Genomic DNA, 14,605 nt, shown 5'->3' with positions numbered 1-14,605 from the left:
TCTTACAGTGTGTAGCTATAAACACATAATGTCATAACTTCGGGTTTTGTTTTGTCTGTCTTTCTGCAGAGACTATGAAAAGCTCCCTTCTTGTAAAAAGTCAGACCCACTCTCTCCAATCAAAGATAATATTCAGCTCACTCCAGAAACAGAAGAAGAAATCTTCAATCACCTCGAACGTACTCATGTTCAGAGAGCTATATTCCAATGAACTGTATGCTGCGCAATAGAACACATTTTTATCACTGTCAAAATTTCTTTGGGACCTCATCAGTATAGAAAAGATACTTTGAAAATTAGCTGTACGTTTTAGTCTGATTACTGATTTCTCGTCTTGTTTTATAAAAAGTGAGTCGAAAGGTACAGTTTTATACTGACTGAAATAAAACCTTCAGATCTCCGTTCTCTTGTTGAAAATTTAATGCTGTCTTGTCCAAACCACTTTCAGCTGATCCTGAGTATTTTTTGTAGGTCATATAGACACGCTAGAACTTTGTACAACAGCTATGGCTTTACTTTTGCAGAAACACTAGGACATGTTTATGTCTTAGTTTTTAAGACCATTTAAAAACGTTGTTGCTGCTTCTTCCCTGTTGAGCCTAGTTGGTCTCCAGGGCAGGAATAAAACTGCTCTTGAGTATTCAGTCATCACTGTACTCTGATAATGATGATTCTTGCACTATACGGTAAGATCTTTTCTCTCAATTGATAGCTTTCTGTACTTAATGTGTGATGCAACCACATTATTGGTGGGAATAATTTGGGAATTGCAGAAAGGAATATTACAAGTACAGGGATGAATGTTTATGTTCACAGGCATAGAACTATTGGCTAGCATGAATTACTGTGTTGCTGCAAGTGTTAATAATGACAGAATGAAATTTTGAAGGGAAAACGTAAACTAATTGTTTGTTCTCATCGCTTATTTATCAGTGTGAAAAAAATAAGGTTGCTTTGTACAGCTGCCCAGTGCCTTTCACTGAGAGGCATGAATTCCTGCATTAGTGGAACATCAGAAGAGACAAACTACCACTGTCAAGGGCAGGTACTTTCAATAGGAGTATAGGACCTCTAACACAAAAGCAACGTGTCTGAATGGAACTGAGGTTTTAATTCTGTTATCTGCAAACATAGCCTTACCTAATTTTGTGGCTTAACTATTGAAAATACCATCACTTGTTCTTCTCTAGCTTCTTCAAACAGAGAATCAGTGGAAATAGAGGAGGCATTACACATGCACATTTTGACTCAACTTTGTCAAAAGTATGTACCTCGTTTTGTTTTTTTTTCTTGTGTACCCTTCTCTGGAAAATATGAAAATATAATGCCTTAGAAGACACAGGGCGTGTAACAACTTGCTGGAGTGTTATTTCAATGGTAGGTATGATGGGAATCATTTATGCAAGAGTACTTTTGTGTTTCATGTTCTTAAAGTAGACTTCTTAAGATTGTCTGTGTTTAACTTCTGTTTTAACTTGTTTAACTTGACTCTGTTTTACTTCTTAGGGAGTTATAGGGGAGTTTTCTTCAGAAAGGAGCACTGTAATATAGAGGTTTCTATTTAACATGTAAGCATATGATAAAATAACATGGAAAGGTTTTACTTAAGTATGGAATTCTTGGGCTGAATGTTTTTTTCTTTTATGAAAGATGCACAACAACATGTATGTAAACTAATATCTGCAAAACTCTTCCCAGGTTCAGACTGGCTACAGGCAAGGGAATATTCCATAGCAATAAATAAATTCCATTTCATAATGGCAGAAATTGTTCAGGTGACAGTGAGACAGGAGGGAGATAAAATGTGTCCTAGTGGAAAAGATGAAAGAAAGCTTGAAGAGAGGGAGGGAGACTTTGGTTTAAAAAGTAGGTGTTAAAAATATGGACATATGAGGGAAAAAAAAAAAAAAAGAATAGGGATAAGTGAGAGCAGATAGTGTTTATGCTGGTGGAATTTTATTAGTTTGCTTTAATTTGACATTCTTTTTACATATTTAATTCTCCGTAAATAATATTCTCTTATCAGCAGGACTTGAAAATATTCTTATGAAATGGATGGCATCTCTATATGCTGTGAAAAGAGTGAATCTGGTCTGTAAATCTAAATATACTGATGGTGGTTAATCAAGCTTCACTTCTGGAAGTGCTGACTAGCCACTTCTGCAGCCAAAAGAGACCTAAACTGCAAATGTTCAGTGTCATAGGGAATACTTATGACAATGAGCATCCTAATCAAATATGTTTTTGATACCATAGGTAAGTGACTTTTCTATATTCAGCTGAGTCTGTTCTTTGTTCTAATTACGGCAGTTGATATTATCCATGTGCACTTTTTTCTTTCATAAGTGAATGTAGTAGAATCATGTTTACCGAATAGAAGAATATTTGAGGACTTGAGTTTTGCAATCTTTGTAAAAAAACAAAACAAAACACAAAAACAAGATTGTTGTAGTATTTAATAGAATTTGCAATGTTATGGTATTTTCTGTTACATGTTGATAGTTACTGGTAGTTTATGAAATGTTCCTGTTCTCATGTTTGCTAAATTTTCTTGTAACAAAGTCATATTGAAGCTAGAAGACATTTCTCACTCTTACTAAAAATGGAACTACCAGTTCTTTTTTCATTATAGAGCTCAATTGTAGGTATACAAATATGCTTGATTTGGTTACAGTGCTTTGTAATGAAATTAATAAAACTATCAACATAGGAGGGAAGAAGAGGAGCTAAATCCTTTTCTGAACAGTGAAGGTTACTTCATGTTGGCAACGGGCCTGAATATGACTGAAGTAAGCTGAGCTTTAGTTCTGACGATACAGAAATGTGTATACTTGTTCCTTTCCTGTGGCTTTCTTCTGTTATTACATACTTCTGAGTTTGACAATGAAATCAAAGTCACTGATAAGGGAGATTTTGCTCTACTGTATTTGGATTGGCATGTTTAATTCTCCTGATCTCACTTCAGTGTGCAAGTGCTCAAATATCAGAAATTTGGGATAGTTCTAATCAAAGAAAACAACTAAGCAAAATCATCATGGAGAGTCTCAGCACCTAATATAGATTGTATGCAGTTCATTCAGTTGGAGATTTTACACTCATTAATGAAATGATTACTACATAGTAAGTGATAGCAATTTTTTTCTTTATTGTAGAAACACTCCTACCATGCATCAAAGAATGAACCTGAGTTAAATACGTTTGTTGTGCTTTGATTTAAATCAAAATCAAGAATGCACTAAAATTAATCTTGTTAACTAGCATTATTATACGCAGAAATGCTGAGAAAGTTATTCCTACATATGGGATAGAAATATCAGCTGAAAATGTTACTGAATTTTAGGACAAAAAGTAATGCTGGAGAAAATCCAGACCATAGCTGTCCTGTTCATTACTCTTACAATTTTTGATCCAATTAAGCAAAACATCTGTCACAGAAACATTCATGTGACGCAAACAGAAGTTGCTATAAGTAGAATATTTAGTAAAATTTAGTAGATATGCTCTGAACTGATATTTTTCATTTAAGGCATTCAGTGAATGCATTTGAACGTAGAGATTCTGAGGTCAGTTAGCACCCAAGTTTGCATCACGAGCACAGGTTTTTAACAGTTAACAGATTTGTCTAACTTTTTTCTTAGTCTGTAAGTCATTGCAATAACTGAGAATAACTGGAATAACGTTGTCATTGACAGAGATGAGCAAATGCAAACTTGATTATTTCCATTCTCAACATTTTGTTTGTTTTCGTTTGCTTGGTGGTTTGTGGTTTTTCTTGGTGGTTTGGTTTAAAATAAAAACAACATATATTTCAAAATGGAAAAAGCTGTTCTCTCAATCTACACTCACTCAGCGAAGAGATTGGTTAATGGTCTGAAGAGGTAATCAAAATCAAGCAGGATGATTGTCCTATAACTAATACATGAATGTTCAGAGACATTAAAAATAAAAAATAATTTAAAGAACCCTAATATTTGTATTGGCTTAAATCATCTTGGAAGTCAGTCACAGTGAGAACACCCTCTTCTTCTCACTAAACTATAAAAATGATATAATTTTGGAAGTTTCTGTGGTTGGTCTTATTTTTCTCTTGGTTTCCTGTGTCTGACATACAGACTTTGCCAGTGCAGTGTTCTGAAGCGATATCTCCCATAACTTGCCATCGGAAGATCTGTGTTCACATGAAGCTGATTTCTGTTTTGTTCCCATTTTCTGACAGATATCAGAATATCAGATATCTCAGATCTGAGTGGAGAGCTTGGTCCTTGTGGAATGACTGCAGATCCAGCTTTTAATACAGAGAGAGATGTTTGTTTTAAACTGGAATTTAAGAGAGCAGAGGGCACTTCTAGTCTGCAGAGAAGCACCAATCAGTGAGTATTCTGCGCTCGTTAATTTTTGGATTGTAGTTAAGTGTACTTAGTTGCAATGTACTCTGATGGATATAAGTAACACTGTCATAAATTTCATGACAGTAACACATAAACCAAAGTATGGCTGGGGGGAGTAGCAGGGGAAGAAAAAAGGAGGAAAAAAAAAATTACATCCTTTACCTTTTAGGGTCTATAAGAGCTGCCCACCATCAGGCAGTATTGAGAGCTACAGCCTGACTTTTTCTACCTAGTCCACTGCACAGGGACCATGTTCAAGGAAGAGCTTTTTTAAAGGTGTTTTATGTCATGAATCCATAAGGTGGCAGATAACAACATGAGTCTGACTGAAGTTTGGTTGGCTACCACCTTTATTCTTTCTGATCAGACTATCTCATTACCAGCAACTAGATAGATAATTTTCTTCTGACTTTTTAAGTACCTCCTGTCAAGATACAGGAAGGAAGAGTAAGCCAGAGATAACGTCAGTGGACCAAACCACATGGTAGTTGCAATGATAGCACAGCACGTAAGAGGTTCTCCTACTTGAATTTCTGAAGGAAAAAAAAAATTAAAAAAAAAAAAACCAAACAAAACCAGGTGTCTGTGGATCTGAAGCTATTTTTTCCCCTCTAAATGAATAGAGTTAATCATAAAACTGTATCAAGCCTTTACAACACTCCAGCTTTCTTGTATTATCTACTATTTGTTACATAGAGTTCTTGAATTTTAGTTTTCCAAACAATTCACTAAGTACTTTCTCATCACTTGTCACTTCTGGCTTAAGTGAATAAGCAAAAAAAATTCTGTTTTCATGAATGAATAAATTGAAGAGAGGACTAACACAGCCTTCTGCATTATTTCTGGTGAGGAAATACGGGTAGCAGATAAATAGAATAGCTTATTTATACTTGTATTGAAACTTTGGCTGCCATCTGTGTTACTCAAAGCTTTAATGTTTGTTAAACAGGGGGTTAACAAAAAGAATAGCTTTGTCTTTCTTAGTATATTAAAGTTGTACAAATAATGGAGGCTTTTATCTACCTTTTTATTGATTTAGTTGTGCACTGCCATTAGATATGCTTCTAAATTGTTTTTTTCCTTAAAACCAATTTAAGTTCAGCTTAAGAAAACTGTTCAAAACATAGTAAGATAATTTAATTGCATTTCTGGAGCTAATGTCTCCAAATCAGTGCTATAATCCACTCTAACTTGAGTCTGATTCTCTGACTTTCTCTGTTGAACAGAAATTCATCTTAACAATGAACAGGAAAAAAAGTTTGCTTTAGAAGAAAAACAAAGATGTTTTTCTGAAATAGCTTGTAAAACACAAGGAAATAGACAGCAGTTAAGTTGTTTGTTCATACCATGTAGGAGGTCTGTGGAAAAACAAGCAGAAAGTAATCTAAAATTAGAACAGTACGTTCTCTCACACCAGGAAATAACTGTGCTCTCAGTTCTTCTTGAAAATCAAAGAAAAACAAAAATTTTTTAGCAAAAAACATCAAATTTTTTCTGTAATCTTTGTAAAAATATTACACAATGTAAAGCAATGCAATGAAGTAGCAGGCTTTTTAATCAATTAAAACATTTACACTGTTTGTATGTAGGGCATTAAGTAAGATTATTCTGCCAGAATTACTATAAATCAGAGGTAATCTCTGGTTTAGTAGCATACTGTGTACATACCATATAATAAAGTAAAACAAAACTTTCTGGCCTTAAGACCCTGATCATGCATCTGTGTCTGAACCCACTTTTCATGAGGAAAGACCATCTCCAAATTTTAATTATTAGCTTAATAAAGAAAGCTCACTGAACTTAGCAAGTGTTAGCATGTTTGAGCAAAATGAAGTGATTCTGGGATGCAAATGTTCTACACAAGATATGTAAAATAATTCCTCCACTGTCTTTGACATATTGGTAAGGCTCAGAGTACTGTTTTGGGCACCATAATTCAAGAGAAACACGGACTGGAGATGGTCCAGGAGGGAGTAAGAAGAATGTGCAACAGTCTGGAGGGAGCAGGCGGGAGTGTGGAATGAATTGGCATTGTTTAGTCTAGAGAGAAGACTAATGAAAGGTGAAACGACAGCCTGTAGAACTGTTACTGCAAAGCAGAAAACATAAAATATAGTTTGGAAAAGAAATAATGAAAAAAACAGATTTGTTAAAGTTTTATTAAAATTTTCTGTCTACATTTGGTTTTCAGTTTAAATGCAAATACCTGCCAATATTGTGTAGTACAAGTAAGCTCTGCACGTATGTTTTAACTTCAAAGACCGCTCTAAAAACATTGTAAACTTTTACTGGGTTCTCTTGATGATTTTTATATTAAATAGATGTCTACAGTAGATCATGTCCACTTGAGATGACAGGTTTTTAATTCCTGGATTGAAACTGAACATAATCTATTCCACTACACATAGCAGCATTCTATTTTTATGTGCGTTTTCATTTGATTTTTCACACCAACAGGAAAATCTTATAATATGATAATGGTTCAATCACATCTTCTCATTCAGATTTGTCTTTGTAGGCTACTGAATTGAAGCATGAGTTTTGATCATGCTATGTACACTTTGGGCCACTTTCTTATTTCCAAAACTAAGACATAGATTTAGACTTTCAAACCATAATTTTTCAGTTGTTCCAAATCTTTCCTTAAGTAGGAAACTTTTTTTTTCCTTTTTATAACTTAACTTTATTCTTATAACTTAGAATGTTTTGGAGTTGAGTTTTCCATCCTATCTTCTTGCTCCATACCTGTTCATTTCTACAGATTAATATAATAAATTCAATGAAAAAATCTGTTATAGCTATAAGCAAGACATAATCAATCCAGGAGAGAGACATAGACACACATTAATTAAACAAAATCTTATAAACTATAAATATCAGGAAATAAAAGAGCAAAGGACATCTTAGACTCCTGAATTTTGAACCTCTAGAACTTCTTACTTCCTATGTGGAAAGGAGTTAATAATGTACATACTAATCACATTACTTTATTCATGTTTTCAGAGAGCTGATCTTCAGAAGGACAGTTTATCTGTGATCCTAGTCAGAGAAGATGAAGCTGGACTTTCCTGTTCGCAGTGCTCCTAGACGTCACCAGAAGTGTCAGGTAGGTGGTGTTCTCCCCCATCATAATTGTATTTTACATAATGCATTATATTTTACTGTCTGCTCTTATCTTCTTGAGGATGCAAGTCTGGAGCATTTACTGTCTTGACAGAACATACTAACTGCAGCACATACAGTTATAGAGAGACTTCTGCATTGCTGAAAACCCTGTCTTTTACAGTGAGAGTTTTCAGCAACCAGGCTTCAAAGCAAAGCTATCAGTAGTATTGTCCTTGTTTTTAAAAATCTGAGAAAAATAAAGAATTGGAGGTGGGAGGATTAGCTATTCTTCTGCTGACCAGTAATAGAGTCAAAAAAGGCACTCATGCCTTAAATCCTAATTCCTAATCTTGCACTGTAACTAGTAGACCACACTCCTGAAAGTACTTTGACAACTCTCAGCAGTGAAACCTGGCTAAAGTGCAATTGTGCAGCCTCTCTACAGTGGGTCGTAGCGGTAGTCAGAAAGGAATGCTATAAAAGGCCCCAAAACTTTGATTCATGACTTACTGTTACCCACTCACCTTTTAGAGATCTAGGAAAACTCTTGCCTCTCTTGGTGTACTTTAGGTCCTATGCATGAAAAGCTAAAATAATAGGTGTGAAAGGAAAGCAGAGAGGATGTCCAACTAATTAGGATTAGGCTTGTGGCAAGCTGTCCCAACTGAAGGAACAAATATTCATCAGATAACCCCTTTCTCCTGTCCTTGATACTTTTGTCAGTCTATAACTTTGGATGATAGGACAGTATTCTTGGGAAAGAACTGCATTTCAGCAACAGAACAAAGACTTATATTCTGTACAGTAAAAATGAATGGATGATGCACAAGAATGCATCAGTACTTTGAGTTATGTGTCTAAGGCTGCATCATCTGGAGTATAGCTTAGAAAATTGCTTTTGCACTTAAGATGCATACCTAATACTATCCTGAAATGGCTGTGGTGAAACTGTCTGAACATTCCTCAGCTGTACCTGCAGGAGAAGGAATGCAAAATGTTAAATCTCCCACATTTATATTTGTTGTGAAATACTGGCATGGTCTTGAAATCAAACCAAATTATCTTTTTTTTTAAATATCAGATGGAAATTTGGAGAATTTCAATTGCTTGCTTAATTCTTACGGGTTTCAGAGTGAATGGATTGATCTCTAAATATGCCTATGTATAGTTTACTTCTTCCACACTCCATTGGACTATTACATACGTAGGCATGTACAAAGCTGGTTGATTTCTCCTGGTTTCTATAATGCTACCTAAGTCACATGTACTGTATTGTAGACACGAAGAGGAACACTATAACATAACTACAAAGAAAACAAAGATGACTTCTGAAGGGATGTATTGTAATGTATTTTCATATTATGATAAACTATTAGAAGGAAGTGAATGGAGCCAATCAAATAATATCACTGGCTATTTATTGCTTTTCCAAAAATAAATGTGACATTGTGCATTGAGATGTCTACTACAGTTGTGCTGCAGGAGAATCCATTACTTATCATAGATCTCTTTTGAAAGATATACTTCTTTCTTGTACAGATGAAATGTTTTGATTTCAGAACTGTGGGAAACCAGACATCCATTGAAGTGGTCAGTTGTCCCCTTTAGGTTCAGAGATTGGCCTGTATCCTGAGCACCTGCCGGAACTGGGGACTTTGAATGTCATTCAGAGCTACCTTAGTTTTTCCTGTCAGCCTTACTTTGACCCTGGTTTGGCTGGACCAAAGATTCTGGCTCAAAAAGTCTCTTGTAGCTGGAAAGAATCATGGAATCATTTGAGTTGGAAGATACTCTTAAATGCCACCCAGTCCAACTCTCCTGCAATGAACAGGGACATCTATGGCTACATCAGGTTGCTCAGAGCCTGGTCCAGCCTGACCCTGACTCTGCCCTCCAGAGACAGGGCATCCACTACCTCTCTAAATAACATTCCATTACTTCACTGTCCTTACAAGAAAGACACAGAGCTCTTGGAACAAGTCCAAAGGAGAACCACTAAGATGATCAGAGAGCTGGAGCACTTCTCCTATGAATAAAGGTTGAGGGAACTGGGCTTGTTTAGCTTGGAGAAGAGAAGGCTCTGGGGAGACCTCGCTGTGGCCTTCCAATATCTGAAGTGGGCATATAAACAGGATGGGCAATGGCTGTTTATGAGAGTGGATAGTGATAGGACAGGGGGGAATGGTCTTAAACTGAGACAAAGAAGATTTAGGTTAGATACTGGGAGGAAGGTTTTCACACAGATGGTGGTAATGCACTGGAACGGGTTATCCAAGGAAGTTGTGGATGCCCCATCCCTGGAGGCATTCAAGGCCAGGCTGGATGTGGCTCTGGGCAGTGATTGGTGACCTTGCACATAGCAAGGGGGTTGAAACTAGATGATCATTGTGGTCCTTTTCCACCCAGGCCATTCTGTGATTCTCATTGTAAAAAAACCAACTTATTTATCGTATCTTATATAAAATCTAAATCTCTGCTCTTCTATTTTGAAACCTCTTCTTGTCCTATTACAACAGATCTGCTAAAGAGAATGATTGATTAGTGGCTTGTCTTTTTTTTTATTTATATGCAAATAGTGTATGGAAAGTGGACACATTTTATTGGAAAACATTTAAATTTGGCATGTTTGTTTTCAATCAGAAACCTATCATAGTTTCATTTTTTCTTAGTATATTTTTTTCAGACTAAACTTCTTTTTGTTCCATGCTTGAAACTCACAAGAATTATTTACTTTGAAAAAAAGTAACAAAGCTGGACATTTCGTAAAATTTTAAGGAAAGTGTCAGTCATTGGATAATGAGGCAGGTAAATATCTGATCCTTGAGAGGCACCACTTGTCATTGGTCTCCACCTGAACATCAAGCTATTCATTGCAGCTCGTTGGGTGTGACCATCCAGCTGTTTCCTTATCCACAGTGTGGTCCATCCATCAAATCCATGTCTCTCCAACTTAAAGATAAGGATGCTGTGTAGGACAGTATCAAGTATTTTGCGCTACTCCAGGTAGATGACGTAAGTTGCTCTTTGCTTGTCTGTCAATGCTGTAACCTTGTCATAGAAGGCCAAGTAATTTGCCAGGTGTGATTTGCCCTTTTTCAAGCCACATTGGCTGTCAAAAATCACTTCCTTATATTCCATATGTCTTAACAGGATTTTCAGGAGGATCTGCTCCATAGCTTTGTTGGGCACAGAAGTGAGCCTGTCTGGCCTACTGTTCCCTGGGTCCTCCTTTTTTCTCTTTTTAAAAATGAAGGTTCTCTTTCAGCTTTTCCAGTCACAGGAAACTTCACTGGATTGTTACAACTTTTTGCCTTTTCTCTTCACTAGTAATCCTTTTTCCTACTGCTTTGTGTCCTATTTCTAGTGTCCACACAGCAATTCTTTGAATCAGGCCAGAGTCTGTAATCCATCTAAAACTAATATGAGGGGAACAAAAAAAAAAACAAAACAACAGTCAATGCTCTTAATAGAGAGCATTATAGATTTTTTTTTTTTTTAATTGAACTAAAGTGACTCTATAACCATGCTTTTAGAAATTGAGAGAAAATAGCACTAGAGCTGAAGAGAGGTAAGTTAAGCAGGACATAGGAGGAGATATCATAAATCCCAAGCTCTGTAGGAAGATTGTTTATCTACTTCAGAATTTCATAAGTATCTATCTGCACCTTTGACTGTCATATATGGTACCTCAATAATCAAGAGCCCTCACTGGAGATATAGATCAAGATACACTTCTGCCACTTTTGCTGCAAGTGCTTTTGCCAGCAGTCCATACACTGTACTGGAACTGATGTAGGAATGTATTTTCACTGGGGCTGAATATGCAATAACACTGTGAAGAAAGGCACTCCAGATAGCCTGGGATGGAGAGCTGGGTGCAAGAAGGAATACAATGCTATTTTCAGATTGCTTGAGTGCTTATCTGAGAAGAGAGACTGCAGTTCTGCAAGTTTACTTGTTTTACAGTAAATAGGATATAGTGAGAGCAAAAATGAACTGTAAGAAGAAAATAGAAACCTGTTTTTAAGCTCAAACTATCAAAGGCCAAGTATGTATATGTACTTCTGTACTACAGCCTGTATGTGAGATATTTTAAAATTCTGTGTAGTAAGCATTTAAACTTAGTAAGATGTCTTAAGAAAAACAGACAGCCATCCTCAGTGAAGGTCTAAGATAAAGTTTTTGTGATTATTCTCAGCTACACCAAGAAAATTGATACACAAGCAGGAAGAGAAGCAAAAAAGGTTTTAAAAGAAAGGCTAGCAGTTAAATCTGGATGTGTTTTTGACGCTGTCTTGTAATTGTTATGAACAAAACAATCTTAATTCTATTACAATTTATATCATAGTGCTTCTTTTATAACCTAGCCTGGGATAACTCATTTTGCATCAATTAGAATTTCTTTTAATTTCAGTCACTTTCTACCAAAGCATTGCACTACTGATGTATCATTTATTTTATGTAACCAAGTTAATGCTCTTATTACACTGCTGTATATTCCACGACACCTTTGCAGGAGGGATGATTAATCTCAACAGGCTTATCTAGTGAAACTCTTTAAATAACTGTGTGAAAAACGTTCTGAGAGTGGAATAAAGCCAGGAATAGCAGCTGTTGCTGAGTATAGTGAGATTTGATAGAGGGCAAACCAAAGCAAACTTTAATCTTCAAGAATCCTTGATCTTACAGACTCCAGTTAAAAAAAAAAAAATACAAGGCTACAAAGCATTTAGTACTTTTAAGTCAAAATTGATGTGTCTTTTTTCACCATTAAGTTGTTTTGCTTTACAAGTAGGATGAAGTTTCAGTATGTAGGCAGGCAGAAACAGCTGATAGTTGTCATCTGGAAGATTCAGAGAAGAGGAAGGCTAGCAGGGAGAAACTGAGGTGCGTGATAACACATCAGTTTCAGGATACAGAGGGGTGGAGTGACTATTTACTGATTTATTTCTCAGGTTTATGTTGGAATCTAGAGCAGATGAGACTAGTGTTTGTCCACTATAGCAAGTCCGAGTTTTTGTGCATTTTGTCCAGTTGGAGGAATCTGTGGAGTAAGTAAGGTAGACATGGAACTTCTTCCTTCAATCCATCTATTCAGCCCTGTAAATAGAAGTTTATTGTTTATTAAAGTGACAATCTGAGTTGTGGTATTTGTAAGTATTTTTCTATGTCAAGTCAGTCCCAGTCCCTGGAGGTGGCATGGGAAAACAGAAATGTCAAATCACATATGCCGCAGTTCTGGATGACCCAAGGGTCATTGTGAAACACAAAAGGAAGCTGTTCTTTTGTATCCTCTCTTAGTTTCCAGGAAGACATTCTCTTTCTGGGGCCATGATTAGAAGAGAATGACAAGCCATATATCAGATTATACCAGAAGTAAACAAGTGGTGGAGCCATCATACGTACCTAGCTCTGTGTTTGATCCCATTTTGCTCTTCGAAATGGTATGATAATATCACATGTTCATTCAAGACAGAGAATGAAACAAACAAAATTGCAGAAGACAAAGTCCTTTACCAAGACAAGCTATTTGAGTGTCTGAATTAATTTAATAAAACATTGTACTCATTTTCATTTTTTTCATTTTTCTTCTCCTTTCTCTTATTTCCATTTTCATTTTTTGCTGGTTTTCACATAGGTGTAAACATGTGAATCATTGAAGACCTTTATCATTATACAACAACTGTAAATTTTCATTAATGCTGAAATTCGAACTGAGAATCACTTTTCAAAAAGCATGCATTCTTGATTTTAAAAAAAAATGCTAGAAATAGGTAAATAATGCTATTAATTTTAGTAGAGTGTTCCTATGTTCTTCACGTTCATCAAACAAAAGAATAATCCATGTCTAGTTTTGTTTCATTTAGTTCCAATACTTTCCTACTGGAATTTTGTCATTCGTCTCCTAGACTGAAAAGTCCATTACCAATGCTTCTTGCCATTAGTAAGGATTTTAAAAGTGTATCTTAGATAAGAGGAAATAAGCTGAGTTCCTGAAACTTTTTTCTTTAGGGGTTGCTTTTTTTCCCCAGCACTTGAATGTTTCTCTTTACAATTCTTTGAACTTTTACTAAGTTGCAAAATCAATCCTGAATTGTATGCCATTAGCTTTGATGTAGCAGTAGTCATTCTAGTGCCAGGTACAGAAGTTGGACTGAGATTCTCTTGCCTGTATACATGTCCAATGATTGTATTAGCCCTTTCTGATGATTGGCAACTCATGAGATCTACCTTGATATGATGATTATGTTTTTCTGCAAGACAAGCCTTTGTGTTATCTCCTGTCATTATAGCTTCTACTTAGACTTCTGTGTAGCTCTCATGTGCTCATTTCCACATCATCCAGTAGCAGTAACCTGCCCTTCGTTATCCCTATCTTTTTTTTTTTGACACTTACGCAAGTTTTATCTGTGATAAATTCACAGTCAAGAAAAATTGATTTTTTTTTCTAGATTAATGATTAAAATGCTGCACTAAAAAAAAGCACAGTCCAGAAACATGGCTTTTACAGAACTGAGTTAGAAATACAACAATTTGGTACTGATTTTCCTATTTTGAAGTATTTTTGGACATTTTTTTATAGGCTATTGTCATCTTTTAGATCCTTTAGTCAAAATAGTGGCCAAAAAAAGGTGAGAAACTTAACCCTAGTATGTTACGTTAGTATGAATACCTCTATAATCAACAATAATCCTATTGAAGACTTTGCTAGACAAGCTGTATTTTCAGTGCACACATTAGTATTGATATTGATCTCCTTTTAAACTCTCAGTAGTTAATCTTAAGTCCTCAATATGCCCCACAAGTATCAATATCAGGCTTGAAGTTTTGTGTTTACTTTTGCTAATTCGTTTACTCTTTCAAAATACTATCACAATATTAGCTTTCAGTTAATCCTCTCCTTTTTCTAGTGCCTTGAATGATATCAACAATGACTCTTATATGGTTCAGCATCGGTAACTGCCATTTGATGTCTGGAAAGTCAGAGCCTACCTCTATTCACCTTCTGTAACATGGATATAAATTCCTAATAATAGGATTCACTTGAAAGAGTGGCTAAGTTATCTGAGACCTTTCCCCAGTTTTAGGGGCTCTGCTGACATCTGGTACCA

General features: G+C 35.8%; 1 protein-coding gene across 3 annotated transcripts in view; it reads left to right on the top strand.

Annotated features, from left to right (window-relative positions):
• EXO1 (exonuclease 1) overlaps positions 1-14,605 on the top strand; it is a 43,428-nt gene that overhangs the window by 17,313 nt on the left and 11,510 nt on the right. The window contains exons 14-17 of one of the 3 annotated variants that reach the window (XR_016464174.1): positions 70-1,263; positions 2,030-2,256; positions 4,217-4,370; positions 7,392-7,494. Coding sequence is in view for 1 of the 3 variants with exons in the window: in XM_031592445.2 (XP_031448305.2) it covers positions 70-211 (142 nt within the window). In the remaining 2 variants the exon portion in view is untranslated. Of the gene's footprint in view, positions 1-69; positions 2,400-4,216; positions 4,371-7,391; positions 7,495-14,605 lie in introns of those variants that run through there. The other 2 variants (XR_016464173.1, XM_031592445.2) reach the window with 2 other exon arrangements.

This window comes from Phasianus colchicus, chromosome 2 (assembly GCF_987193195.1).
Source record: "Phasianus colchicus chromosome 2, bPhaCol1.hap1.1, whole genome shotgun sequence".
Lineage (NCBI taxonomy): Eukaryota > Metazoa > Chordata > Aves > Galliformes > Phasianidae > Phasianus > Phasianus colchicus.
This window is presented reverse-complemented; position numbering and strand designations above follow the sequence as displayed.